Source organism: Gorilla gorilla, chromosome 1, assembly GCF_029281585.2.
Source record: "Gorilla gorilla gorilla isolate KB3781 chromosome 1, NHGRI_mGorGor1-v2.1_pri, whole genome shotgun sequence".
Taxonomy (NCBI): domain Eukaryota; kingdom Metazoa; phylum Chordata; class Mammalia; order Primates; family Hominidae; genus Gorilla; species Gorilla gorilla.
In genome coordinates this window covers 226703428-226728924 of record NC_073224.2, presented here as the reverse complement: position 1 = coordinate 226728924, position 25497 = coordinate 226703428, and the positions used below count along the sequence as shown (strand labels likewise).

Sequence of the window (25497 nt, the reverse complement as noted above, 5' to 3'; positions counted from 1 at the left end):
TCACATCCAACCTCTATTCACATTCCCCGCCACCATCCTGTGTGGCCACTCAGCCTGCTCTAAAGCAAGGATGCTGGGAAGATGCCCACATCCAAGCTTGGAATCGTTTTTGCCAGAAATTGGGGGCCCTAAGTACCCAAAAAATGTTCTAGAAGGGGACATGTTCTGGGTGGCCATGGACTCCTTGCTTCCTGGGGAAGAGCACAGCTGGAGGAGGACTGCAGCAAGGCCCCCTAAAGCACTGGACCCAAGATAATGCCCCTCTTACCCAGGTCCAAGGGCTGTACTAGTGGTACCCGCTGTCATCACAGCATTCATTACTGATGAATTTGATTGTGATGCTGGAATCCTCTAGTCATAAGGTCTTGAGAGCAAGACAGTAAGACATTTTGGTGGCTTTGACTCTTCACTGGGGGGAATCTGAGATGTTGGATTTGAGGCTTGGAATAAACTCATCTTGGGTGCATATGGCAACTGCAGGCTGCTTTTCCAGAAGCTCAGCATGCAGCCTCAAGAAATGTGTCCCTCCACGCTGTTCTTGCCAGGCCTGCACCTGCTGACCTAAGAAGGGAATGCAGGTGGCTAAGAGAGGCGGTGAATGCAGGGGTCAGAGCACCTGTGGCCAACTCCCGCTCCATCACTGACGGGCTGTGTCCCCCTGGCAAGTTACTCCCAGACCCAAACCAGCTCTCTCAATGGCAAAATGGAAGTGATGGAATTGTAAAGACTAGGTAATAATGGTACCTGCCTCATACAGTTTGAGTGGCTTACAGGAGGAAATCTGCATAAGGGCTTGGTCTAGCATCTCATACAGAGAATGCCTCTAATACACATGAACTATGAGCAGAACCAAGAGCACAGGCTTTAGAATCCAATAGCCACAAGTCTTTTTGGGGTCAGTTTCTTCCTGTAATCTACCTACTTTCTCTGAGCCTCAGCTTCCTCATCTACAAAACTGGCACGATAGTGGCTCTTACCTGGAGCTGTAAGGATGCCCACATAGACCTCAGGTTTGTGGGGTAGCTAGTGTGGCAAACCATTTGTTTGTTCTTTCAACCAATACCTATGCTGGCTGTACCACTGCTATGTGCTGGGTATGGTTCTTTTTTTTTTTTTTTTTTTTTGAGACAGAGTCTCGCTCTGTCACCTGGGCTGGAGTGCAGTGGCACGATCTTGGCTCTTGGCTCACTGCAACCTCCACCTCCTGGGTTCAAGCAATTCTCGTGCCCCAGCCTCCTGAGTAGCTGGGATTACAGGCATGCGCCACCACACCCAGCTAATTTTTGTAATTTTAGTAGAGACGGGGTTTCACCATGTTGGCCAGGATGGTCTCAATCTCCTGACCTCATGATCTGCCTGCCTCAGCCTCCCAAAGTGCTGGGATTACAGGCATGAGCCACTGCACCCGGCTGTGCTGGGCATGGTTCTAAATGCTGGGCACATGAGCTGCCCAAGTCTCTGCCCTTGGGGAGCTCAAGTTCTAGTCCAGGAAGGTAAACAATAAACATGCAAACAAACACATAGATCAGATCATGGTATGAGCTGTGCAGAAAATAATATAGGGTGGTGTGATAAGGCTGACACTGAGGAAGTAATGTTTGAGCGGAGACCCAAATGACACCTTTGGAGATGTGGGAGACCCTAAACTGGTATGTAGCATTGTCACTATTAATAATGGCAATAACTTGAGACCCAATCAACGGCAAGTCAGAGAGCTCTAAATCATTGCCTGTTGTTTGTGCAATGTCACATCTCAAAAGGCATTTCCCCAGTTGAGCTGTGGCTCCTGGTCAGTTTATTTTCTTGGGCCTGACTGCAGATCCTCCCCACCCCCAGGTCCCCCATGTTCTCAATGTTTTATAAAAATTTTATATCCAGGCAGTAAGGGACCATTTTAACTGAACATCTTTTAAAGCTCCTGTTCTTCCCAAGAATCACGTTCACTCCAAAACTCTTTGGTACAGCCAGCAGAAATGACTGCCCCTCCCCTGCTCACTAATTTATTCTGTGAATGAACCCTGGCCCCTGTGCCATGCAGGGCTTGTGCTTTTTTTTTTTTTTTGAGACAGAGTCTTGCTCTGTCGCCCAGGCTGGAGTGGTGCAGCGGCAGGATCTTGGCTCACTGCAAGCTCCACCTCCCGGGTTCATGCCATGTTCCTGCCTCAGCCCCCCGAGTAGCTGGGACTACAGGCGCCCGCCACCATGCCCGGCTAATTTTTTTGTATTTTTAGTAGAGCCGGGGTTTCACAGTGTTAGCCAGGATGGTCTCGATCTCTTGACCTCATGATCCACCTGCCTTGGCATCCCAAAGTGCTGGGATTACAGGCGTGAGCCACCGTGCCCAGCCTGGCTCACGCCTTCTAAGGAAACAACTAAACCTGCTGACCAGCATGAATCACCTGAGGCAGACAGAAGGAATAAAGCAGACTCATTAAATGGGAATTCACCCACTGGAACCTATTAGAACAAGGGTCTAGTGCTATTTCCCCAACTTAGGGTACCATGTCCCCAGGACTCTTGGAGGTACACATTATGACTTTGGTGGAGGCCAAAACCCAGTTGGGTTCATGCCTTTGAGTCTCAGGTAGTGGTGCTCCTGAGGTGGAGAGCAGGCCATGGCAGCAATTCCAACCCCACGTACGTCTCAGCTGAATCTGGGGCCAGGCTGGGGAGGCGCTGACTTTAGAGTGTGTGTTTTGCACAGGGGGAGCAGTGTGTGCACTGAGGGTCAGAGACCATAGATGGGGCTCTCACAGGAGCTGAGGTTGCCATGGAGTCCTGGAAGATGCCACTCACTTCTCCGCTGGCCCAGGGTCTCTGTAAGAAGGTAGCCCTCCTGAGCCAGGGGTCTCCTCCACTGGAGACTGCAATGCTGGGGAGCAGAGGGGTGACCCAGAGTCTCCTCTAGGTTGAAGGGGAGGAAAGAGTGGGAGAGTAGGAAAGAAGGGAGGAGGTCAGGAGGCGGGAGAAGGGGGAAGCAGGATTCAGCCCAAAAGCCACCCAATCAAAGGCCTTCTGCGATGTGATGGTTAATTTTGTGTCAACCTGACTGGACCATGGGGTGCCCAGATATTTGGGTGAACTATTTCCAGGTGTGTCTGTGTGTTTTTGGATGGGATTAACATTGGAACAGGTGGACTGAGTAAAGCAGATGGCCCTCCCCAATGTGTCGGGCCTCATCTAATCCAGGAAGGGCCTGAATACAACAAAAAGGTGGAGGAAGGAAGAATCCACTGTTTTTCTGCCTGACTGCTGAGCTGAGTCTTCTCCTGCCCTTGGCCTGGGACTACAACATCAGCTGTCCTGTCTCCAGCTCACCAACTGCAGATCCTGGGACTTCTCAGCCTCCATCATCTCCTGAGCCAAATCCTCACGATAAATCTCTTTGTCTGTCTGTCTGCTGTTGGTTCTGTTTTCTCTGGAGAAACCTAACACACCCCACTACCTCCGCTGGAGTGTCTTCTCCCAGTGACTCTCTGTCAAAGGACCTCGTTTATTTCCTTCATGATACTTATCTCTGCCTGCAGTGGTAGTTTTGTTTCCCTGTTTGTTTTATGTTCTACCCATAAGAATATAAAGCACAAGAGAGCAGGGAACCTGTGTTTCCTATCCAAAGCATAGCCACAGTGCCTGGACCAGTACCTAGCACTCAATAGCTATTTATGAGGGCAAAGATGGAAGGGAGCAATGGAGGAAAGAAACAGGAATATATGATAGGAAACAATGGAGAAACGATTCTCAAAAATATCTCGAGAGCTGGTGTGAGGCCCTCATCCAAGTCTCAGCCCCCAGCCTCATCCAATGCTGCTAGCACAAGCTATCTTGTATTAACCCACTGGGGTGTAAGACTTGTTTATTTCATATTGTCTCTGAACCAAAGTGCTGCATTCCACATCCTGGAAAACACTTTTTTTGGTGCCTGTCATAGCCTGTGCACCAAAGCAATGTCACATACACCCTAAGGGCCACTGATGGAAGTTTTTCAGAGCCCAAGTCCCAGTGTTTTTTGTTTTGTTTTTTTGTTTTTTAAGCATTTGGTTGATCCGGTGCAACATGCTGATTGGAATACTGGCCTCCAGGCAAGTTTACCAAAAGTTCTGGAGATAGAGAACTGTGCTGACATAGAGAGTAGCTGGGAAGGAACTCAGGAAGCGGGTGATGGAGGGGAACAACCTGTCTGTCCTTCAGAAGGAAAAATGATGCTGAGCAGAGAGACCATCACAACTGTGCAAAGCAACTAATCCTTCCTCTACAAGTCGCTGCTGCCTAGGATAAAGATCAGGGTTTGAGTTATGTCAAGTCAAAGTTTTCCCAACCAGCTTACCAAAATTAACAACAGACACCCTCTGACCAGTTCTTAGCTTCTTCATGGGTCCATTTCAACCACTATAACAGAATACCAGAGATTGAGTGGCTTACAAACAACAGATATTTATTTATTTCTCCCAGTTCTGGAGGCTGGAAGTCTGAGATCTGGGTGCCAGCATGGCTGGGTTCTGGTGAGGGCCTGCTTCTCGGTTCACGGGCGGCTGATTTCTTGCTGCATCCTCAAGCACTGGACGGGTGAAGGAGCTCTCTGGGGCCACCTTTCATGAGGGCACTAATCCCATCATTTGGGCCCCATCCTCATGATATGATCTAAACCTAATCACCTCCCAAAAGCCCCACCTCCAAATACCATCACACTGGGGATTAGGTTTCAACATATAAAATCTGGGGGAACATAAACATTGAGTCTATTGCGCACGAGTTTATTAGTTCTCAGTATAACATCCCAAGGTTGCTGAGGCCTATTATATAAGGATCAAAGTTCTTGTTCTTGTGGTGAATGATCCGAATTTGAATCTCCACTGTTTGAGCTGCTGTTTCTTGGGAGGAAGGCAGATGTTTCATGATCTCCCAGTACAGGTCAGAAAAAGAATGGTGTAAAATCATCTTTGCCATTGAAAGCTGCCAGTCTTCATATCTCCTGGGGGAGGCTTTTAGTCATCAGCTATGAAGCCTGACTTGGTCATCTTCTCCCCCAACACACACCTCGTTCTGAGAGGCAGGTTATGCTCCAGGAATAATTCCCTCCATCCTTCCTGGGCTTCTGTGCTCTGCTGATTCTAAACTTTGAGATCGGTGGTCCCAGCAGGTGTACCCAGGGGCCAAGACATGGAACAGGCTCTGTTCACTTCACAGACAGTGGCCAATGCTTTTCCATTTTCAGCATTTCCCCCTCTCGTCTTGGAGAGAGCTTCTGGTTCGGTGCTGGAGAGTAAGAAGCAGGAGGGAGGAGGTGGCTCAGTCATCCTCGTCCTCGTCTTCATCCTCCGCATCTTTGTTGGGTGCACACCTCTGGAAGCACTGCACCACAGTGGCCAGGAAGAAGCTGGAGATGATGGCCGCGATGGACACAGCCACACCGGAGAAAATGATGATGAAGAGGTCTGTGAGTGACAGGCTGAACCTACACTCGCTGAAGCTGGCCTCCGACAGCTCACGCAGGGATATCCTCCTGCTCTCCATGGGCAGGGAGCACTGGATTTCATCAAGGCCTGAGAAAAGGCAGGCAGAGGAGAGAGAGATTTAGACTGCAGCTCAAGGTTGCCTAAAAGTTGACAAGGCAGGTGCTTACAAAGCCAGCAATGTGCAAGCATCCTCCCAAAAATAAAAGGGGGGAAAAGGCTAATTTAAATGGAATTTAAACTTGAAAAAAAAAAAAGCCTTAGAGTGATCACCATGGGAAAAATTGGAACGTGCTGGTCTTCACTGACCTATTTTCAGGTGTTTGTTTTTTGTTTTTTGTTTTTGAGACGGAGTCTCTGTTACCCAGGCAACATGGCATGATCCCGGCTCACTGCAGCCTCTACCTCCTGGGTTCAAGCGATTCTCCTGCCTCAGCCTCCCAAGTAGCTGGGATTACAGGTGTGCACCACCACACCTGACTAATTTTAGTATTTTTAGTAGAGACAGGGTTTCACCATGTTGGCCAGGCTGGTCTTGAACTCCTGACCTCAGGTGATCCGCCCACCTCAGCCTCCGAAAGTGCTGGGATTACAGGCGTGAGCCACTGCACCCAGCCAGGTTTAGTACTCTTTTGATTTTGAAATACTCAGAGCGGGGATGGAAGGGCACCATTATCTGTTTCGGGCTTAGGACATCTGTAGACCCTAATCCAGACCCGACTAGTAGCAGGGAGTGGAGGTTGGGGCAGATGCAGTGGGATGGGTCAGTGCCAACTAGTGGACAGACCCTCCACTTGGTAGTGCCACTTTCCAACTTAGATACTATCCTCCTCTTCACTGTCCTCTGAGTGGAAATGAAAAGAGGGTTAGCATGGTCAGGAGTTCGGGACCAGCCTGGCCAACATGGTGAAATCCTGTTTCTACTAAAAATACAAAATACAAAATTAGCCGGGCATGGTGGTGTGCTCCTGTAATTCCAGCTACTCAGGAGGCTGAGGCACAAGAATCGCTTGAACCCAGGAGGCAGAGGTTGCAGTGAGCTGAGATCGCCCCACTGCACTCTAGACTGGGCGACAGAGCGAGACTCCATCTCAAAAAGAAAAGAATGTATTGAAGATGGATTTCGCCATGTTGCCCAGACTTGAACTTGTACTTTTCCTGGGCCAACAACCGGGTTGGTGATATACAAGGCAACTAAGTCCTCTACTCTCAGAGAGTTTAAATTCTAGTGCGAGAATATAGACATTCATTTATGCCACAGATATTTTTTAGTATTTGCCATGTACAAGGCCCTGGGGATACAGCAGGAAACAAAACAAAGCCTTTGCCTTCATTCAGCTTACATTTTGGACAATAAATGAATAGTTCAAGACATGTAAAATGTTTAGGATGAAACGTCAGGGTAGAATGATAAAGAAAGTCTGGGACAAAGAATTGTCTTTAACAGGGGTGGTCAGGAGGTATTATTTCAGCTAAGGTCAAAAGGATGAGCTGAAACTAGCCATGAGAAGAACATTCTAGGTAGAGACAAGAAGCTGGGAAAAAGGCCGGGTGTGGTGGCTCATGTCTATAATCCCAACACCTTGGGAGGCCAAGATGAGAGACTTACTTGAGCTCAGGAGTTCGAGACCAGCCTGGGCAACATAGCAAGACCCTGTCTCTACAAAAATTTTAAAAATTAGCCAGGTGTGGTGGTACACACCTGTAGTTCAAGCTACTCAGGAGGCTGAGGCAGGAGGATCATTTGAGCCTAGGAAACTGAGGCTATGATCACGCCACTGCACTCTAGCCCAGAAAACAGAGACCCTGTGTCAAAAAGAAAAAAAAGAAATGTTGGGAAAGAGCTCAGCATTCAGGGAACACAATGTAGCCAGGAGTAGCTGAGTGAACATAGGAGAATTTAGCATCGGCTTAGGTGAGAAACACACCATGTGTTGAGATAAAGCCCCTGATGGTTAAGGTCTCTGAATAAATATTATGAACTGAGCCCCACTATCCCCAATACCAGCCCTCCTTGTACATGAACCAAAGAAATAGCTTATGTGGTACAGAGCTGCTAAAGACTGTTTGTTACCAAGCATAATCATCCTGACTGATACACAATACGAGCTATGTGCAAATTCAAATGAGGACCATGATTTTACAAACCTCAGTTATAAGAGAATGAATGGTATTAGAATGCATAAAGAGCTCAGATCTTTTGTTTCTGATCTGGAAGAGAAGAGAAAAATAAATAAAGTAGTAACTAACAGTCATGTTGCACTTAGTATGTGCAGACCTTGTTCTAATCACTACACACGTTTTTACTCATAACAATCTTATGAGGTAAGTACTGTTATTATGCCCATTTCATGGATGAGAAAACTGAGAGCATGTGCATAGCTTGCCTTTGGCAATGCAGCTTCACAGTGATGAAGCCAGGATTTGAACCCAGCCATTTGGCTATGGAAGCTTACTCTTATCCTTTGATTAACAAGGTGCCCTTTTCCCAGTGAGAATAGCCAGAGAGATGCAAGGACACCATTTTGACATGAAGCTCAACTGCCTTCAGCCTCTGCTTGCCTCTGGCTTCCTTCAACTCTCAGGAAAACCTTCACCTGCTCTCTTTTTTGGTGCTTCCAGGTTTCAAAAAGCTGACCCTTAACCCATTTCCAGCATTATGTGAAAGTTGAAATGATTTCTTCACACCTCGCTAATTAGCAGGCTTCTGTCCTGGAAAAAGCAGCCTTGCTAATTACACAGCAACCCTGCAACCACCCTGGGGGGATTTGTGTGTCTTTTTTTCTCCAGCTCAGAAACAGAAGATGGAGGAATAGTATCTGAGCATCCTCCTTCCTTCTGTCCTGCCCCATCTTTTATGTAGTCTACAGCCAACCCATTGATGCTTCTGTCCCATGGGAACCATTGCCTAGCAACCAGACTCTGCATTCCCTCCTCTCCCAGAATCAGTGTCTGCTTTATATACCCAAGGAATTAGCTGGACCAGAGCTCTGCAGGCCTCCCCAATTTATACTTGATTACTGTTTTTGACTGTTTCTTTTTCTTAAAGAGGCCAAACTTCTGAGAATTTTAAATGCATTTGAATAAAACAGGAGAGCTTTATCTTTTAAAAAATAAAAATAAAAACAGGAGCACTTTAAAACAAAGTTATACTGGGCTTTTTTTTTTGCAGACACTCATGTCTTCAATGAAAAAATGGGAAAACATCAATCAACCTGCCTCCTAACAGCCCACCCTGGCCAAAAACGTTATGAAAATAAATAAGATGGACACCAACAGACTGTGTGAAGCACAGACAGTTTCTAAAGCCAGCAGATTATTTGCAACCTCCAAACTAGTGACAGATCGTTATTTAGCTGGAGAAATTTTATAGAAATCCTCATATTCAGGAAGCGGTATCAACCAGAAAACAACCACAACCCAACAACATAAGCCCACGGCACCTGCCGTTTAAATCCAACCTTTGCAAGCCACCACTTCCCAAGTCAGTTCTGATTTCCACAATGTTCTTTGTGCCTTGAGACTCATCTTGGCATTTTTACAAAGTGACAATTTTAGAAAATGTCGTCTCACATTTCTGTGTGGCTAGAAGAAATGGGCTTGTTTGAAAAACGGTGCAAACAAGCCCACCAGGGGCGGGGACTTTAGAACGGCAGTGCTTAGTGGGGCTTTCATGATAAGATCCACTGACTTGATGAGCTTTCATAGCTCACAAAGGGCAGAGAAATAAGAAGAGTTGGACAAAGAGAGTCTGCCAGGCAGACAGGGCCCAGCACAAGGCTGAGGGTATTGCTACAAAAGCTGTGAAGCCAACAGCACAACTCTAGACTTGGCATAGGCAGACTCCAGGGTCCCCTCTTCTCTCCTAGTGGACCCTTGTTTAGACCAGGGTTTCTCAACTTGGCCATTACTGACATTTGGGACAGGATCATTTTTTGACATAGGGGCCGTCCTGTGTCCTGTAGGATGTTTAGCAGCATCCCTGGCCTCCACCTACCAGATGCCAGCAACACCTCCCACCCAGTGTGACAATCAAAACTGTCTCCAGTCCGGTAGTGGTGGCTCATGCCTGTAATCCCAGCACTTTGGGAGGCCGAGGCGGGTGGATTACCTGAGGTCAGGAGCTCGAGACCAACCTGGCCAATATGGCGAAACCCCATCTGTACTAAAAATACAAAAATTAGCTGGGCATGGTGGCGCATGCCTGTAATCCCAGCTACTTGGGAGGCTGAGGCAAGAGAATTGCTTGAACCCAGGAGGTAGAGGCTGCAGTGAGCCGAGATCACGCCATTGCACTCCAGCCTGGGTAATAAGAGCGAAACTCTGTCTAAAAAAAAAAACAAAAACAAACTGTCTCCAGACATTGCTACGTGTCCCCTGGGTGGGGAGGACAAAGTCACCTCAGTTGAGGATCACTGCTTTAGGGTGAAATGCTCTACTAAGTATATAGCTATTATGTAGACTTTTAAATTTTTTTGTAAAGACAGGGTCTCGCTCTGTTGCCCAGTGATATGGTTTGGCTGTGTCCTCACCCAAATCTCACCTTGAATTGTAATAATCCCCAGCTGTTAAGGTGGAGATAATCGAATCACGGGGTTGGTAGGTTTCCCCCATACTGTTCTCCTGGTTGTGAATAAGTCTCACTACCATGATGTTTTTATAAATGGGAGTTCACCTCTACATGCGCTCTTGCCTGCCACCGTGTAAGACGTGAGTTTGCTCCTCCTTCACCTTCCACCATGATTGTGAGGCCTCCCCAGCCATGTGGAACTGTGAGTCCATTAAACCTCTTTCCTTTATAAATTACCCAGTTTCAGGTATGTCTTTATTAGCAGCACGAGAACAGACTAATACACCCAGGCTGGTCTGGAACTGCTGTCCTCAAGCAATCCTCCCACCTCAGCTTCACAAAGCTCTGAGATTAAAGGCGTGAGCCACCAGGCCCAGCCATTAGGTGGCTATTATGGACTAAACATTTAGATCCCCAAAATGCATATGTGGAAGCCCTAGCCCCCAGTGTGATGGTATTTGGAGGTGAGGCCTCTGGGAGGCAGTTAGGGTTAGATGAGATTAGGTAATTAGGGTGTGGCCGTCCTGATGGGATTAGTGTTCTTCCTCCCCACTCCCCCACAAGATGGAGTCTCACTCTGGAGGGCAGTGGCGCGATCTCGACTCACCACAACCTCTGCTTCCTGGGTTCAAGCGATTCTCCTGCCTCAGCCTCCCAAGTAGCTGGGATTACAGGTGTGTACCACAATGTCCAGTTAATTTTTTTGTATTTTTAGTAGAGATCTACCTTGGCCTCCCAAAGTGCCGGGACTTCACATGTGAGACACAGCATCTGGCCAGGGATTAGTGTTCTTACGTTTTTTGTTGGTTTTTTTTTTTGTTCTTTTTTTGAGATGGAGTCTCGTTCTGTCGCCCAGGCTGGAGTGCAGTGGCATGATCTCGGCTCACTGCAAGCTCTGCCTCCTGGGTTCACGCCATTCTCCTTCCTCAGCCTCCAGAGTAGCTGGGACTACAGGCACCCACCACCATGCCCGGCTAATTTTTTTTGTATTTTTTTAGTAGAGACGGGGTTTCACCGTGTTAGCCAGGATGGTCTCGACCTCCTGACCTTGTGATCCACCCGCCTTGGCGTCCCAAAGTACTGGGATTACGGGCATGAGTCACCGTGCCCGGCCAATGTGTTCTTAGAAGAAGAGACACCAGAGAGCTCTCCCAATCTGTCTCTGCCTCTCACTTTCTTTCTCTCTCTCTCTCTCTCTGCCATGTGAGGACCCAGAAAGAAGGCGACCGTCTGCAAGCCAGGAAGAGAGCCCTCTCCAGAACCCAGCCCTGCTGGCATCCTGATCTCAGACTTCCACCCTCCAGAACTGTGAGGAAATAAATGCCTGCTTGTTAAGCCACCAATCTATGGTGTTTTCTTACGGCAGCCTGAGAAGACTAAGATAGTAACCTTCTAAGACAGGCCTATTTTTAGTCAATAAATAGACATTTAGTTATTAAATGGCTTCCTTTAATTCATGCATTAAGCAAAACAGGTGAGGCTTCATGCTACATGCCATGCAGGATACAAAAGGAAGGAAGGGAAGATGGAAGGAAGGCAGGGAGAGTGGGAGGAAGAGAGAGAGACAGACAGAGGTGGCCCTGGCCTCTTGGAGCTTAGGTCTTACAGGAGAGGCATCGGGACACAGGCACAAAAGAGGACACTTAAAGTACAAAGTGCAAAGCCTGGCCAGGCACGGTGGCTCACACCTGTAACCCCAGCACTTTGGGAGGCTGAGGCGGGTGGATCGCCTGAACGCAGGAGTTCAAGACCACCCCAGGCAACATGGTGAAACCCTGTCTCTACTAAAAATAACAAAAAAACTAACCAGGTGTGGTGGCGCACGCCTCTAGTCCCAGCTACTTGGGAGGCTGAGACAGGAAAATTGCTTGAGCCCCAGAGGCAAACGCTGCAGTGAGCCGAGATTACGCCACTGCACTCCAGCTTGCGCTACCGAATAAGACTCCATCTCGGAAAAAAAAAGAAAAAAAGAAAAAAGAAAGTGCAAAGCCCCACAAGACAGGTCAAGGGCAAGCTCACAGAGGGGGCTGTGGGGGCTGGATCAGCAGGACAGTGGAAGGATGGGCTGGCATGCGGCACATGGAGGTGACGATGGGATCCCTGCAATGTTCCTACCTGACCTCGGAATGTTCTCCTTTTCCTGACCTATCCCTTCAGCTGTCTAAGTTAAGAATAGCAAAGGAAAGCCAATACTTCACAGCACCTGGTGTGTGCCTGGCACACTTGAAGCTTCACAAAACATACTAGCCTTGTTTATTCCTCAGGCCAACCTGATCAGAAGGCCACTCTAAGTATCCCCATCTTATAGCTGACCAAACTGAAGCACAGAGAGGGCAAGTGACTTGCCCGGGGCCATGTAGCAGGGAAATGCCAGAGCTGGGCCTGACCCCAGCTGGTCTGGCTCTGGAGCTTGGCCACTGCATCATGCCTCCCACTCTCCCAGGCACGAGATCTAGGGCTGCACCAGCCTGGCCCAGCCCCTCCCAACAAGCTCCCTTGAGGCACAGTGTCTTTTTTTTTTTTTTTTAATTTTATTAATTTATTTATTTAATTTTGAGACAGAGTCTTGCTCTGTAGCCCAGGCTGGAGTGCAGTTGTGTGATCTCGGCTGACTGGAACCTCTGCCTCCCAGGCTCAAGCAATTCTCCTGCCTCAGCCTCCCGAGTAACTGGGATTACAGGCACATGCCACCACCCCCAGCTAATTTTTGTATTTTTAGTAGAGATGGGGTTTCACTTTGGCCAGGTTGGTCTCAAATTCCAGACCTCAGGTGATCCACCTGCCTCGGCCTCCCGAAGTGCTGGGATTACAGGCGTGAGCCACCGCACCCAGACCAGACAGAGTGTCTTCTAAAGAGATGGCCTGGAACTCTCCAGCCACCCTCCTGATCCCACCATGAGCTGGAAAGGCTGGGAAGGTGAAGCCACCGGGCATCCAAGGAGCACAGCTTCTGGACACCCTTGTCAGAAGGGCTCCCTGGATGCCCTGAAATACAGAATGGAGAGATGCTGCCCACGTTAGGGTTAGGACGGACCCCAGGCTGGGCCACTCCACCACCTGGTGCCTGTGTGACCCTGGGCCAGGCCCAGCCACCCTGAGTGCCTCCTCGAGATGACACTGTGAACATCAAATAAGGGAATATCTGAAAAGCTCTCACCACAGTACCTGGCCACGTACGTGCTCGAGAACCCCGTGGTCAGCATTGTTCAGATTTTTGAAGTTTCAGACTGAGCCTGCGTTTGACTCCAGATATATGAGAAGGGTGCCCATATTAGGGTGTTCCAGAGAAACAGAACCAACAGAGAGGCGAGGAGTGGGGAGGGGAGGAGCGGGGAGGGGAGGGGAGGGGAGAGGGAGCGAGCACGCATGTATGTGTGTGTAGAGAGATTTATTACAACTACTTCTAGTCATTCCTCTGCTCAACATCCCTCCAGTGGCTCCCCATCTCTCTTAAAATGAAATCCACAGTCCGCATCACCCCTGCTAAAACCCCTCCACTCCGCCTTGCTTGCCGTTCCTCAAACGCCCCGCGCAGGCCACCGTCAGGGCCTCTGCACCTGCCTGCTCTGCCTGGCTCGCTCCTTCCTTTTTGTCAGGTGACTAGGCAGTCACCTTCTCAAAGAGGCCTCCCTGCCTCCATTCAAAGTAGCCGCTCTCCCCACCCCATCATCCTCCATCTCCCCCTTCCCTGTTTATTTTTCTCTGCGCAGGTATTTATTTTCTGCCCCCCTGCTCCTCCCCCACTCCCATGTCAGCTATGTGAGGTCCAGCGTTTTGTTTTGTTACCTGCTGTATTCCTAGTACTAGAACCTGTAAACGATATTTTTGAATCAACATGTGAATAAAGACAGGATCAGAGAACGTGGCTTACACCTGTGGCCACAAGGGGGTTCTGAAACCAGCTCCCCTATCAGACAGATGGATCCCCAGAGGCCGATGGTGCTGGACCAGCACAGGCCCCTGCCTTCTAGGACAAAAGTTCTTTCCCCCAAATTCACCAGCAGGTAACTTGCAACTCTCTGGAGTAGAGAGAAGCTGTGTATGTTTTCATGCTTTCCTCTCTTGGGAGGTGGAAATTCTCATTGATCTTTGGAAACAGACAGAGTGGAGATGCATCAGCCAACCTCTCTTGCAGCCTCACCATATGCCAGATATTCTTCTAAGCACTCTGCATTGCCTGCACTCCTTTAATCTACAAAACAAACTCTGCAGCTGGTACTGGGATGATCCTGGTTCGCAGATAAGCAAACTGAACAGTTATGTTACCTGCTTGAGGTTATCCAGCTAAGAATGGAAGAGCCGGGATCTAGAATCAGGTGGTCTCACCCTAGTGCCTATGCAGTTAGACAATACCCTTCCCTGTTGCCTTAAGAATGCTTGCACAGGCCAGGCACGGTGGCTCACGCCTGTAATCCCAGCACTTTGAGAGGCTGAGGCAGGGGGATCACGTGAGGTCAGGAGTTCAAGACCATCCTGACCAACATGGAGAAACCCCGTCTCTACCAAAAATACAAAATTAGCTGGGCGTGATGGCACATGCCTGTAATCCCACCTACTCAGGAGGCTGAAGCAGGAGAATCGCTTGAACCCGGGAGGCGGAGGTTGTGATGAGCCAAGATCGCGCCATTGTACTCCAGCCTAGGCAACAAGAGCAAAACCCCACCTTAAAAAAAAAAAAAAAAAAAACGGCCAGGCACAGTGGCTCACGCCTGTAATCCCAGCACTTTGGGAGGCCGAGGCGGGCAGATCACGAGGTCAGGAGATCGAGACCATCCTGGCTAACACGGTGAAACCCTGTCTCTACTAAAATACAAAAAATTAGCCGGGCATGGTGGCAGGCGACTGTCCCATCTACTCGGGAGGCTGAGGAAGGAGAATGGCGTGAACTTGGGAGGCGATGTTTGCAGTGAGCCAAGATTGTGCCACTGTACTCCAGCTTGGGCGAGAGCGAGACTCCATCTCAAAAAAAAAAAAAGAAGAAGAATGCTTGCACAAGTTATTGCCGGGACACTAAGACCCGGAGGGTCCTACGATTATGCCAAAGCTGCACAATGTCTTGTCAATCTGGTTTGGGGCCCATGCTACCTCCATTGGTGGCCTGAGCCTGGAGTACTCAGGGCAAAGAGCACTAAAATGTCATTCAAGGGGGTTGCATGCTGTGTTTGTTTTTTGGGCTGCTGTTACAAATTACCACAAACCGAGGGGCTTAAAACAAATTTATTCTCTCATAGTTTGGGAGGCCAGAATTCTGAAATTAAGGTGTCAGCCAGGCTGGGCTCCCTCCGAAGGTTCTGGGCAGAATCCCTCCTGGCCTCCTCCAGCTTCTGGTGGTTCTTTTTTTTTTTTTTTTTTTTTTTTGAGACGGAGTCTCGCTCTGTCACCCAGGCTGGAGTGCAGTGGTGTAATCTCGGCTCACTGCAACCTCTGCCTCCCGGGTTCAAGTGATTCTCCTGCCTCAGCTTCCCGAATAGCTGGGATTACAGGTGCCCACCACCACGCCCGGCTAATTTTTGTATTTTTAGTAGAGATGGGGTTTCGCCATGTTGGCCAGGCTGGTCTCGAATTCTTCTGGTAGTTCTTCACATCCTTTGGCTTATGGCCGCCTCCCTCCAGCCTCTCCCTCTGTCTCCATACGGCCTCTGCTCTGGGTCTCCATCTTGCAAGTCTCCCTCTGCCTTTCCCTTACAAGGACATCTGCCATTGGATTTAGGACAGTCCTACCCTTAGTCCAGGATGACCTCATCTCCAGATCCTTCATTTAATTACATTTGCAAAGACCCTTTTTCCAAATAAGGTCACATTCATAGGCGCCAAGGCTTAGGACCTGGACACGCCTTTTCGGGGGATACAATTCAACCCACTATAGGAATCACATATTTCATAGCCACCTGTTGCCCTCTGGCTTCTCCCCCTTCATCTCTCCTGAGGCAACTCCCCAGCTTCCTTTTGGAGCAATCATCTCTCACCCATTAAATATGTCTTGGTGTACCTTTTTTTTTTTTTTTTTTTGAGACAGGGTCTCACTCTATCACCCAGGCTGGAGTGCAGTGGCACGGTCTTGGCTCACTGAAGCCTCCACCTCCTGGGTTCAACCGATCTTCCCACCTCAGCCTCTCAAGTAACTGGGGTTACAGGCACGCACCAACACGCCCAGCTAATTTTTGTATTTTTAGTAGAGATGAGATTTCGCCATGTTGCCCAGGCTGGTCTCGAACTCCCAGACTCAAGTGATCCACCTGCCTCAACTTCCTAAAGTGCTGGGATTACAGGCGTGTGCCACTGCACCTAGCCTAACTTTCTTAAAATGTGTGGCCCTCTCCTGGTATAGAGGTCGGTACCCAACCCACACTGAGCCACAGTCTGTCTGTCCCAGGACACTGAATCTTGGGTGGATTGACTAAATAGATGGCTGGAACCCGTTCAGTCCAGCCAGCAGCCCCACCCTGCAGAAACTGTCCATTGGTTCTGCGTTCTCCACCTGCAGACCTGCCCCATTCTCTTCTGAGCCTGCTTCTCCAGGCTTCTCTTCAATTCTGTGAACTATCTGACATCCCTGCAACAAATTCCTTCCCTGCCTACATTAGTCAGAGTTGGCTTCTGTTGTTTACACTCAAGATATCCAACCGATGGATTCTAGGACAACGGAATTCAAGAACGAATTGGGCTCCTGTCCTAACTGCCAGCCTTTGTCCCACAGCCACCAATCATTTAACTGGGTCCTGTTGTTCTATAAAACCATGTGCTTGGTGGCACGAGGGCTTTGGGAGGCAGCGGGAGTGATGCAGCTCACCTCCCCACAATAGGCAGGCTCAACTGGTGGGAAGTTGACTTCCCACCTTTTGTCTTGTGATGGGTCTACCTCCAACCCACTGAAACCAAAGTGGGCTCCATCTCATTCTGGCCTAGGCAGAACAGGGCCCACAGTGCCCTCCCCTTATAACCACGACTTCCTTCTCTTCCAGGGCACATTCAGAAGAGACAGGCATCTCCCTTGTGCAGGGCGGCTCGGTGGCCTGCCCGTCACCACCTGTCTGCGCTCCCTCCGCTTGAGTGATGACTTCTCCCCAGCAGCTGACACCTGAGCTGGAGAGGGTGAAGAGCTGCCATTCTCCAGAAATAGACAGCGACACAGCGGATGTTAGATTGAGATTAATCTCTTGCACCGGACCGGCCCCTTGCCAACAAACAGGCCTGTAGCCAGAGGATCTCTCAGGCCCGTTCCCCTGATCTGGCCTCCTGGGAACTGCGTAACTCAGATTAACAACAGGCTCTGGTAAGCGCTTTTTGTCATTAAAAATATTTTTTTGTTTTCTTATCTCCACTTATTAGGCAAAGCTCACATATATACTGAGACCATAAAAATAATCAAAAAGAAGGGAGAATTAAAAAAAAAGTTAACACTTGGCTTATACCTTTCTAGATTGTGTGTGTGTGTGTGTGTGTGTGTGTGTGTGTGTGTGTGTGTGTGTGTGTACATAAATCTACCAAGCAGAAATATACTCCACCACTCTGTCGGATAACCATACTGGGAACATCTTTCCATTCAACAAATATATCATTTTCAATGTCTGCAAGGCATTTTATTGTGTAGATGAGCCATGATTTACTTACCCAACCCCAGGATCTTTCCAGTTTTCTCTCCTAGAACTAATGCTGCTATGAACAGCCTTGCACACTTTTTTTTTTTTTTTTTTTTTGGTCTGAGACGGAGTCCTGCTCTGTCGCCCAGGCTGGAGTATAGTGGTGGTGGGATCTCGGCTCACTGCAACCTCCGCCTCCCAGGTTCAAGCAGTTCTCCTGCCTCAGCCTCCTGAGCAGCTGGAATTACAGGCACTTGCCACCATGCCTGGCTAATTTTTGTATTTTTAGTAGAGATGGGATTTCACCATGTTGGCCAGGCTGGTCTTGAACTCCTGACCTCATGATCCACCCGCCTCGGCCTCCGAAAGTGCTGGGATTTCAGGCGTGAGCCACCGTGCCTGGTTGAACACATTCTTAATTACTTCCCTAAGATATATTCCCACAAGTTGAAGGTTGTGGGTGAGTCCTTGAACTTGCGCCAACACTGGATTTTGTCACTCTTTCATCTTTATCAATCTGATAAGCCATGAAAGGGTATATTGTTGATTTAGTTTGCATTTATCTGATTATTAGGAGAGCTGAACGTTGTATTACGTGCTCACTGGAAACTTGGATGTGTCCTTCTGTGAACTGCCTGCCCAGGAGCTATGACATGAGCTTTGCAAGTCTTCCCAAGGTGAGAGGCCGTTGTGCGAAGGGGGGATTGGAGAGAAGTATGGTCGATCCAGCCCACCCAACCTCATCCATTTCCACTACCTTCAACTTGTGGGAATGTATCTTAGGGAAATCATGAAGAATGTGGGCAAGGCTGTTCACAGCAGCATTGCTTCTAGGAGAGAAAACTGGAAACCTCCCGGGGCTGAGTAAGTAAATCCTGGCTCATCTACACAGTAAAATACCCTGCAGCCATTACTGCAGCTACAACTTCCAGGGAAGGCAGATTCTTCCTCCCATGGCCTAGAGGAAGGATAAACATGGAAGGTTCTCCAGGGACCACTGGGCTTTGGTCCCTCTGCTCCTGGCAAGAGCTTACTACTCCCCATCACTCTCTTCTGCCTTCCCCTCCCTGGCTAAGAGAGCCCAGCCTATGCTGGTAGAACAGCTTCCCCTGCCCTCCTTGCCAGCCTCCAGGAACTCCAATCCCAAAGGCCCAAGAAATAACAGTAGCTTTTTGGCCTTTCACGCCCACAGCCAGCCTTGGTTTCACAGCATCATAGAAGATCTGAAGTCACCTTTGATATCTCTCACTTCCCCTCCCTCCCCACCCCTCTCCTTTATTTTACAGATGAGAGGCCCAGAGAACTTGGGCAATTTGTCTAAGGCCACCTGGAGTCTGGACTGGAACCCAGGTCTCCTGACTCCCTGTGTAGTGCTCTTCCCAGGCACCAGGTCCTTAATTCACCCTGAGCATCTGGGGAAGCTGCATGTGCTACAGTCGCTGCTGCAGCCGCTTCAAGCCGCAGAGAAATGTTCTTCATAAGGAGGCAGCCGAGAGGGGACTGCAGGGCTTGCTTCTCTCCTGGGGACGGGGGTGCCAGGAACACCAGCTTTAATTTCTGATAGTGCTGACCTGTGTTCTCCACCACCACTTTCATTAAATATCGACAGTTGCATACGGGGAAAATTCCCAATTAAACTCCCGTCTCGTCTCCACCGCAGACACTTCGTCTGATTGAGTAATAAGCTGATTTTGCTAAGAGGAAGCTACATCTGCAGCTTCGGGTCAAGGGCTCACCCTGGCTTGTCCTGGCTCCACAGAGTGTGTCCTGTAGAAGGGGCAGTGCAGTAAAAGGGACCCTGCACCAGGGGTGTGACCTGTGTCTGAATCCCACACGCTAGCCTGAGTCCCACCCCTCATCTTAAAACACTGACATAAGTCGCACGCATAAGCGAGGAAAACCGACTGACTGTTCATGTGATTTTTGTAATCTGTCCTTCCCCTGGTAAGAAACGAGCAGAGAATGATCATAGTGTTTTTTTTTTTTTTTAGACAGAGTCTCACTCTGTCGCCCAGGCTGGAGTACAGTGGCGTGACCGGCTCACTGTAACCTCCGCCTCTCGGGTTCAAGCGATTCTCCTGCCTCAGCCTCCCGAGTAGCTGGAATTACAGGCAGTTGCCACCATGCCTGGCTAATTTTTGTATTTTTAGTAGAGATGGGGTTTCACCATGTTAGCCAGGCTGGTCTTGAACTCCTGACCTCAAGTGATCCGCCTGCCTCAGCCTCCCAAAATGCTGGGATTACAGGCGTGAGCCACTGCGCCCAGCCTTATAGAAAATTATACTCTTGGGAAAAAAGCATGAGTTTCCACTATCCCCACTGATGTCACCATCACCCGTCATCTCAACCATCACTGCCACTGCTGCTCCCACCACCTCCCCATGTCCACCTCCACCCCCGCCCGCTCCATCATCCAAAATAAACACTTCCTATGAGTTGAGCCCCAGGCTGAGTACTAGGGATACTAACCTGTGTCTGGTGACTATGGGTGATTTGGTTAGAGAGAACCTTCTGGTTAGGCAGTGTGAGGAAATCTAGGAATGGTCCATGAGTCTGGTACCTCCCATAGCCTGTCATGGTGCTCAGAGCTCCACACGGCCTCTGGATGGTCAGGCACCCACTGTGGCTCCCTCCCAGGCCTGCCCTTCTAAAGCACCCACTGTCCCAAGTTCATCTGTAATGGTGGGCTCGCCGGCACACTAGAAGAAGAGATGTGCTGTGTGTCTCAGGATACGCAGGGGTGTGTGTGTCCCCTCCCATGACACTGTCAAGCAGGCATCCTATTGGGAAGTAATATTTCTAGAAACTCCTGCTATTTATCAGGAACTACGATGAGTACTTCCCGGTTACCATTTAACGTAACCCTCTTGCCCAACAACCCTTCAGGGCAATGGTTCTCCGCTGGGGGTAATCTTGCCCATCAGGGGGATTTGTCGATGTCTGAAGACATTTTTGGTTGTCACACTGGGTGGAGCGCCAGTAGCATCTGGAAGGTGGAAGACAAGGATGCCATGGAACGTCCCACACTGCACAAGACAGCACCCACAGCACAGAAGTAGCCAGCCTCACTCACGCAGCAGCCGTGCTGAGCATCAGATGCCCTGCCTTGGGGTATTTTTTAAATCCAGTTCAAAATTTTTTATTTTTTATTTTTTAGACAGGGTCTTACTCTGTCACCCAGGCTGGAGTACAGTGGCATGATCTCAGCCACTGCAGCCTCGACCTCTTGGGCTCAGGCGATCCTCCTACCTCAGTCTCCCGAGTGACTGGGATGACAGTCATGTGTGACCCCACTCCTGGCTAACTTTTTGTATTTATTTGTAGAGATAGGGTTTAGCCATGTTGCCCAGGCTGGCCAAAAATATTTTTAATTGTGGTAAAATTTATAACACAACAATGTGAAGGTAGCTTCATGCTAGAGAAACAAACTGTCCACTTGAAAATGGCTAAGATGATATATTTAAATCTTAGACATTTTCTTTTCTCTCTTTTTTTTTTTTTTTTGAGACGGAGTCTCCCTCTGTCACTCAGGCTGTAGTGCAGTGGCGACATCTCGGCTCACTGCAACCTCTGCCTCCCGGGTTCAAGTGATTCTCCTGCCTCAGCCTCCAGAGTAGCTGGGATTACAGGCATGTACCACCACGCCCAGCTAATTTTTGTATTTTTAGCAGAGACAGGGTTTCATCATGCTGGCCAGGCTGGTCTCGAACTCCTGACCTCAGGTGATTCACCTGCCTTGGCCTCCTAAAGTGCTGGGATTACAGGCGTGAGCCCCAGCACCCGGCCAAATCTTAGCCATTTTCAGGTGGAAAGTTTCTCTAGCGTTGTTACATTCGCACCGTTATGCAACCATCACCACCATCCACCTCCAGAACTCCTTCCATCTTCCCAAACTGAAACTCTGTCCGCATTAAATACTAACTCCCCATTCCCCCTCCTCCCAGGCACAGGCAAATATTATTCTACTTTCTCTTCTATGAGTTTGACTACTCTACGTACCACGTACAAGTGAAACCATATAATATTTGTCCTTTGTGATTAATTTCACAAAGTAGAATAATGTCCTCAAGGTTCATCCGTGTTGTAATGCATGTCAGAATTCCCTTGCTTTTTAAGGCTGCATAATAATCCATTTCATGGATAGACAACGTGTTGTTACATTTATTTGGAGGAAAAATATAATGCAAAAAATAGAGAAATTTTTCATTCTTTAAAAAAAGGACTTTTGGCTGGGTGCGATGGCTCATGCTTGTAATCCCAGCACTTTGGGAGGCCAAGGTGGGTGGATCACCTAAGGTCAGGAGCTCGAGACCAGCCTGGCCAAGATGGCACAACCCCCATGTCTACTAAAAATACAAAAATTAGCCGGGCCTGGTGGCGGGTGCCTGCAATCCCAGCTGCTCGGGAGGCTAAGGTACAAGAATCACTTGAATCTGGGAGATGGAGGTTACAGTGAGCTGAGATAGCGCCAGTGCACTCCAGCCTGGGTGACAGAGTGAGACTCCACCTCAAAAAAGAAAAAAAAAGGACTTTTTGAAAACATACCATTACCCAACCCTGACACTCTATGAGTTCTTCTCTTACTCATCCAGGACCTGTTTGACTGGCACCTCTGTAGACCCAGCAGATCTCAAAGTGCAGACAAGCCAACATAACATAGCATTCACGATTCTATTATAAAAGATGTGACGCATCTCTGCTCTGCCGCTCCGCTCTCTCCCCTGACCCAGGCCTAACCTCTGACCACGTGAGGCCCGTCGCTCTTGGGAGTTCCCTGGGGGCCATGCTATCCCTGGAATGGGGACTCCCCTTCTGTCTCTGTGCTGTGTGCGACAGTCATTCCAGGCATATCTTCCTGTGAGTGCAGGCATCTCACTCTCGGCTCACAAAGTGCTCTCTATGCTTCAAATGGCTTCAAGACAATTTACCAATAAAAGCAATTCTGATTTTCCTGGCAAGTCAGAAATCAAGTTGCTTTTTTTTTGTACTTATAATTTTTCCAGCAGCAGGGGCCAGGGAAGACCCAGGTTCCCAGCACCAGATATCTGCACCTGGTGGTCTTCAGCGGGGCTCAGAGCTGCAGCAACTGCTGTCACCAGGGCCAGGGTCGTGGTACGGGGAAGTGACCTCGGGGTGGGGCCTTTGGGGTGGGCAAGGGGAGGTTTCATGAGAAATGAGCCTACACAGGTGGAGAAGACCTCATCATTATTTGACCTTCTACTGTCACAGGTGAGGACACAGGAGTGAGGTTACTTCCCTGGAGGAGATCCAGGCCGACCCCCTAAGTCGTCCACATGCTAATCCTCAGAATCTGTGAATCTGCTGCCTTGTAAGGCAGAAGGGGCTTTGCCGATGTGATCAGATAAAGGTTCTTGGGATGGGGGGATTATCCTGGATTTGCAGGCAGTCCTGATATAATCACAAGGGTCCTTATAAAAGGGAGGCAGGCGGGTCAGAGCAGGAGAAAGAGATATGCCGATGCAGAGAGGTTCATGGGGACGTGCCTGAGAGCCGGGGAGTGCTGGCAGCCTCTAACCTGGAAAGGCAAAAGGACACAGATGTTGTGATTTTAGCCTCTAAGACACATTTTGGGCTGGGCATGGTGGCTCACACCTGTAATCCCAGCACTTTGGGAGGCTGAGGTGGGTAGACCACAAGGTCAGGAGTTCGAGGCCAGCCTGCCCAATATGGTGAAACCCCATCTCTACTAAAAATACCAAAATTAGCTGGGTGTGCTGGCGTGCACCTGTAATCCCAGCTACTCGGGAAGCTGAGGCAGGAGAATCACTTGAACCCAGGAGGCGGAGGTTGCGGTGAGCCAAGATCGCACCACTGCACTCCAGCCTGGGCAACAGAGGGAGACTCTGTCTCAAAAAAAAAAAAAAAAAAAGAAGCATTTTGGATGTCTGACCTCCAGAACTGGAAGATAACAGGTTTGTGTCATTTTAAGCCCCTACAACGTGATAGTTTGTTCCAGCAGTAATAAGAAACTCACACATACCCCTAGGTTACACAATGAGTCAGTGACAGAGCCGAGCCCGGGAGCCAGGTGTCCGCACCCTCAGTTCCACCCACGTTCAGCAGTTCCTCATTGACAAACATTTGTAGCTCAGCGTGAGCCTCAGGAACTGAGTCCTTTGAGTGTTAACACTGATTGACTGCAGTGACAATAACAGTGGCATTGACGTGCTCTGTGTGCCAGGCACTGTGCTAGACTTTTTTTTTTTTTTTCCATTTCTTCCTTGCTATATAATGTGGTAGGCTTCTTACAGGGATTCTCTCTCTGGCCCTCATGATAGACTTGTGAATATTTTTGTCCACGTTTTACACATAAGAAAACTGAAGCACATAGCAGTGAAGCAGTTTGCCCAGGCTCACACAGCTGGTAAATAAAGGCACTGAATTTAAACCATGGTGGATCGAAATCATAAGCCTGTGTTCTTAGCCACTGTGATGTATCTATCCCCTTCTAAGGAGTGTCATGCAATATGAGGGGAGCAGTGCTGAACCAGGAACTGGGGGGCTTGTCCCTTGCCTCGGCTTCTCACTAGTTCGCTGTGGGGCTTTGTGCAAGTCACTTGGTCTCTCTGAGCTGTGCTTTCCTACCTGAAACTGAAGAAAGGCAGGTTACATGACCCTACAGTCTAAGCCATTTGTCTTCTGGAATGTTGGCTGCAGGAGGGCAGAGCCATGGTCAGCCTCGCTGTCCCAGGCAGCTGGACTTGAATTTGCTTTCGGCAGGTGTTTGGTCTGCTCTGGTTTCTGCTAACATGTTCAGGTCACCTTTGGTTTAGCCCCTACGAGGCCAGGTTCTGAAGCGGGGAAGCTAAGTTTGGCTCAGCCTAAAGCAGGAGCCATGGACACAAGGGGGTGGGGATAGAAGTTTCTGATATGAGATCTGAGACCACAGAAGGGTCAGGGACAAAGATCCTGGAGCCAGTCTCTCTGGAGCACAGAGCAGAAGCACGACAAATATTCACGAAGGAAAGAATGAGGATGAGCTGGTGACATACACGGTGGGACAGCCCCAGCGTGTCTGGGAGCCCAGGCTGCACGGGCCCACAGGAATAGCTGTAGAAGGTCAGTGTTCTGGCTCAAGGGGAGCTGAACATAAACTAGATGTATGTGATACATATTTAGAAGCCGATTCTGGTTGCTGGTGGTTGATCCAGTTTCTGACAAGGATCTGGTGTGAGCAGAATGAGACCTGAGACGTGCAAGAAGCTGGAAGCTTTGCATGTCCTCTGCTGCAGGCTTAAGGGCTCCGTCTATTTAGGTTCAGAAAGGAACATGGTCGGGAGGGGGAGGGAGGGAAGAGGAGTGACTGCTCTGGGTATCAAAGCAGGTGCAGTCACTGGTTTTTAAGCACCCTGGACCCTCCTTCAAGACCTACTCCTTCGGCCAGCAGAACCAGGATAGGAATGCCAGAAAGAATCACAGGACTCAAGCACCCTGGGCAGAAATCCCACCCAACACCTGATGCTCCTTGCAGCACCACTAAAAAGTGGTCATTTGGACTCTGCTTGAATGCCCCTGGTGATGGCAACCTCATTACCTCCCAAAGGCAGCCCATTTTCAGAGCCCTAATGCGGTTAGACAGTTCTCATTATGGTACATCGAATTCCGTTTCCTTGTAATTCCCAATCATGGGCCCATCTTCTGAGGTCAGAACAAGTCCCCTGTGTTCAGTGACAGCCCCTCAGGTGCCTGCAGACAGGCACTATGTTCTTCCAAGTCTCTACTTTTGAGAGTTGAACATCAATTTTCCTACATCAGCACAGTCTTACTCTCCCAATACAAAGAGTGTCTGACATTTTCTAATGAACAGGAAACCCAGGTAACGGCTTACAAATTGTGATTAGAAGGGGTCTGGGGGCCTCAACCTTCCTACTCTCTG

General features: G+C 49.0%; 1 protein-coding gene across 1 annotated transcript in view; it reads right to left on the bottom strand.

The window, feature by feature from the left end:
* Positions 1-3873: 3873 nt before the first annotated feature.
* Positions 3874-25497, bottom strand: part of LRRC38 (leucine rich repeat containing 38) — a 39491-nt gene continuing 17867 nt past the window's right edge. Inside the window, exon 2 of the mRNA XM_004024701.5 lies at positions 3874-5540. Within this exon, the coding sequence (XP_004024750.5) occupies positions 5287-5540 (254 nt within the window). The 3' untranslated portion in view covers positions 3874-5286. The remainder of the gene's footprint in view (positions 5541-25497) is intronic.